At 38.6% G+C, this 4,260-nt stretch overlaps 1 protein-coding gene across 2 annotated transcripts; it reads right to left on the reverse strand.

Moving 5' to 3' along the window:
- Window positions 1–935: 935 nt before the first annotated feature.
- On the reverse strand, window positions 936–3,769 carry nkx6-1 (NK6 homeobox 1). 2 transcript variants are annotated; one of them, XM_014129456.3, is made up of 3 exons: window positions 3,056–3,769; window positions 2,526–2,698; window positions 936–1,729 (listed from the first exon to the last, which is right to left on the reverse strand). In XM_014129456.3, exons 1-3 carry the CDS (start codon window positions 3,606–3,608, stop codon window positions 1,484–1,486), a joined length of 972 nt encoding a protein of 323 aa, XP_013984931.1. In that variant the 5' UTR covers window positions 3,609–3,769; the 3' UTR covers window positions 936–1,483. The 2 variants fall into 2 exon arrangements, with proteins under 2 accessions (XP_013984931.1, XP_013984924.1); XM_014129449.3 differs by having other exon boundaries at window positions 2,526–2,722.
- Between the last annotated feature and the right edge of the window lie 491 nt (window positions 3,770–4,260).

Below are 4,260 nucleotides of genomic sequence, written 5' to 3' on the forward strand. Positions count from 1 at the left end.
CTATATCTTCACGCCATCGCACGAGGAACAATTTCAGCCAGATAGACAATTATAATTCATTAATATCGGCGTCATACGATACTGTGAACGCAAGTCCATACTAGTTGTACCCTCTGGGGTCTAGGCTTACTTATTCGATTCGATTTTCAAAAATCTATTCTATGATCCAGTAATCTAGGGAAAGAGTGCTGAACATTTTTTATAAAAGCACTGCAAAGTGAATACTGTTATTGATTTACTATAAATTATTATTATTATTATAGCGTGGTTATAGGCCTACAACAAAATATGTGCATATTTCTGGTGCTATATCATAGCAAGGAAACGTGGCATGACATCACCAGCAATAATAATAATAACAATAATAATGATTCATATATTCACTGTTTAGATAAACAAATATAAAACGTTACGCTGCCCTGCAAAGAGAGATTACCCCTACATTAAGATGAATAGTAACAGTGTCTCAAAAGCCTGTTTATATCTTCAAATGTCTTTCGTTAATGTACACAAATAGAAATGTAGGCCTATAGGTAGATAAAATCAAACTATATTAAATAAATGAGTTGACCCTCCCCCTATGCTTTTTCCATTATGTTCTCCATTAGCTTAATGCTGCCGAGAACAACATTTAATTGTTTTATGTCCAGAGTAAAGCCACGTTCATGCATTTTATCTTTTATTAAATAAAAGTGCATTACATATGAACCTGCGGTAACGTTAGGCCTACACATTTATGCAGGATTCAATCACTGTTACAAACTTAAAACATTATATAAATTAAGTAACATGTTGGGGAAAAAACATTTTACCATTAGGGAGACAAACAGTATGCATGTATATTACAAATGTACTTCAATTGTGTCACAACCAGTATTTTTTACACGTAAAATATGTGGCTAATTTCATTTTTCTTTTTTTTCTTTCTTATACTCAGTATACAAAGCCAATAGGTTTAGGTAAGCTTGTTCTGATATTGTTTCGGAGTCCATAAAGGTTGAAAATTGGGTCCTATAAACAGGTGGATCTTATTACTTCACTATGAAATGTAATGTAAATTTCAAATTTCAAAAACTAAACGAAAATGAAGATGAGAATATAGGCTACGCTTTTAACAATTGACAAAGCTATAACAATGTCAGACGTCAGAACTGAGAGGAAGAGACTCAGCAGTGCTTGATACAAAAAACGATTTTTTTTTTTACACATAAATATTCACAGTAATATAATTTCTATTTAATACAACTCACGTTTCTATTTACATGTAAGTACCATCTTCTTAATGCTGAAACTTCTATAAATTGAAGAGTCCATGTTTTGGCCAATGATCCAGACTACAAAATTGCGTCTATTCCTTTGATCTGGCATGCGTTCTCCGTCCTCGTGCAAACTTATTAATTTCAAAACTTGGACGAGAAAAGGGACAACCTGCACCAGTTCCACTTTGAAATGTTGCGTCAAAAGTCTTTTCCCCCGTGTCTGTCTACGAACTGTCGTTTTCTGACGTATGAATAAGGAGTGAGGAGTTTGGTTTGTGTTTTTTCAGTAGTTGTGTTATTTTCTCGTCGTCTGAGTTAGGGTCCAACGGCTTGTTATAATCATCATCGTCGTCTTCATTCTCCGAAGCCCCTTTCAGCCTCTCGGTCTCCGAATCCTGCTTCTTCTTTGCCGAAGCCATCTCAGCCGCGTGCCGTTTTCTCCATTTAGTTCTTCGGTTTTGAAACCACACCTAAAAAGTTGATATTCATTGATTACATGCAAACAAAGAACCTCTTAATCTATGACAAAGATATTGATTAACAACCATCAGACATAATTTGCATATCATTTATGTAGCCTGGGCCTACAAACGTTGCTAATATGCCAAATGAAAAGGGCATATGCCTAGGTCACGTGAAGTCACCACGTGTCCAAATAATAGTAGGTTATATTTCGTTCTAATCGTTCGTTTAGAAAAATGGACAAAATCTTTTTCTAATGAGAAAATATAGGTTTAATTTGCGTCCTTCCATGTTGTTGGCAAACATCTACATGCTGCTCTGCACTGCAAAACGTTGCTACCATTATTTCCTCATTTGCATGACATAAATGAACAAAATCCTTCGTTAAATTGTAGTTTACTTTATTATTAATTTATTAAAAATACATACTAATATTTTAGAAATATTTATAGTTGTGACTATAATAACAATTAGGCCTATTTGAGAATTCTCTTTAACGATTCATTCATATGAAATGCAATAGACAGTCATTTCTATTTGGATTCGTTTGACCACTGTTATTCGACTGAAAGTGTAGGCTATATCTTTCTATTTAGGAATATTGAAACGAAAGACAAAACATTGTCTCAAATACACGAGGCACTTCAAATGGAAAGCGTGAGACATTTTCAAATTGAGTAGCAGAGGCTACAAGAGGCTAGTGTGCTCCACCTTTAGTTGCAGGTTAGCTACAGGCTACTTACTAAACAATATTATTATGCATCTTGTTGGATTTTATAAAGACTATTTCAGAATATGTCTTACCTTCACTTGGCTCTCTGTCATTCCCAACGAGTAGGCCAGTCGTGCTCGCTCTGGCCCAGCGAGGTATTTCGTTTGTTCAAAAGTCTTTTCCAGGGCAAAGATTTGTTGTCCAGAGAAGGTGGGACGAGTATGTTTTCTTTTTCCATCTTTGTCGAGCAGTACAGAATTCTGATCTGAAAATGTAAAACATAAAGCATCTAGTCCATTAAACTAAATGTAGCCTATTGATAGAATATGCCAATAGTAGACTATTTAATATTTATATGATATTAGAATAGGCCTAATGTTAGAATATTCTCATATGATATCATAATCAATTGAATTTGAGCTGTTATAATATAAGCTTTTGTTGGTCCATTATAATAATGCACATTGCAACTAGACATTCAAGTCAGATCAACTTCGGTTTTTTGGAATAAATACCATAGGCTACTGGGGAATTATTAATAACCCCTGTAGCCTATACATTAAGCATAAAAATAAGTTAAATTGAAGTTCAGATAGCTCACAACCGTGGACTAGTTACTTACGGGGTGAACATGCGAATCTGGCGTCTCTCCAGTGTGGGCTTTGCATGACTCCTGGCCAGAATATCGGGGTCCTGCCTGGAAGGTCTGTCAACGGCTTGGGGTAGCGAGCCACTGCCACTGCTGCAGCGCTGGGGCTGAAGTAGAGCCCATGGGGTGGCGGGGGGCTCAAGCTACTGAAGCGGGGCATTCCGGACAAGATTCCGGCAGAAGAGGACGCAGCAACGGCAGCAGCAGCTCCCGGGGAAAGGACCGAGGGACGACTGAGGATGTCGTTTATTCCATGAGGTGTTCCTAGCGCGCTGCATTGATGGGGGGATCCGAGAGATGACATTCCGGAGGATGGTTTGATCCCCGGTGAGGACACCGGGATGCCACCGGGGTTTGGAGAGGTGGCAGTAGGTGAGGTAGAAGAGGCCGGCCCGGTGGAAGATAACGGGTAGGCTGGGTAGAGTGGGGTCTTCATCTCCGCCATGCTATGCAGAGCTGCTAAAGGTGGGGTGCTTAAGAGGAAAGCGCTCTGTCTGGACCCGTCCATCTGCCCCACGGCTAACATAACCGAGAACAGGTAAATGCGACGGTTTTGTCAACAACAAAAATACCCGCAATGCTCACGCTCTCAAGTGATAATGCAAAGTTTTTCTCATCAAACAGACAAAATAATACAAGTTTCCTTGGAGGTAGGGCTATATTAGCCCAACTTCAACATTTGCAAACTGAGCGCCTGAAAAATTGTCTCTAAAATGAAAATGTCGTGTTTTAAAACGAAACCATGCTAGGTGAAATCCCAGATTAATTTAGCCGAGATCCAATACCCATTATTACAGGGATAACTCCGCTTCTTCAACCTTGCAAATCTTGAGAATAAAGTCGTTCAAATAAGATTCATTTCCCACGTCGTCCTCGCTAACTTGGACAGACTGCTATAGAGATGATATTATTGAATGTTTGAAAACTATTGATAAAACGCCACCATTTCTTTCCGATGCACAAGACGATCATTGAGATAATAAAACATTATCATCACTTTCCGCTGTCTACCGCAAAAGTAAAAACTTTGAGAGTAGAAAACAGAAAGTAGACGGGGTGTTTCTGTTGCGATTGGGTAACCCAACGGTGACGTGGGCGGCGTGTGAAGCGTGAGCGCCAACAGGATTTAGGAGTGTGTCCTCATTGGCTCTCCATCATAGCTTTGATTTGCACATTAA

Source organism: Salmo salar, chromosome 01, assembly GCF_965601325.2.
Source record: "Salmo salar chromosome 01, fSalSal1, whole genome shotgun sequence".
In the NCBI taxonomy this organism is placed as follows: Eukaryota; Metazoa; Chordata; class Actinopteri; order Salmoniformes; family Salmonidae; genus Salmo; species Salmo salar.

Bases quoted from the DNA above. Each gene is read 5' to 3' on its own strand.
- nkx6-1 (XM_014129449.3), bottom strand. From the start codon at position 3,608: ATGTTAGCCGTGGGGCAGATGGACGGGTCCAGACAGAGCGCTTTCCTC. The intron at 2,723-3,055 runs GTAAGTAACTAG...TTAATGGACTAG, and splicing joins CAGATTCGCATGTTCACCCC to ATGCTTTATGTTTTACATTT. The intron at 1,730-2,525 runs GTAAGACATATT...TCAACTTTTTAG, and splicing joins TGACAGAGAGCCAAGTGAAG to GTGTGGTTTCAAAACCGAAG.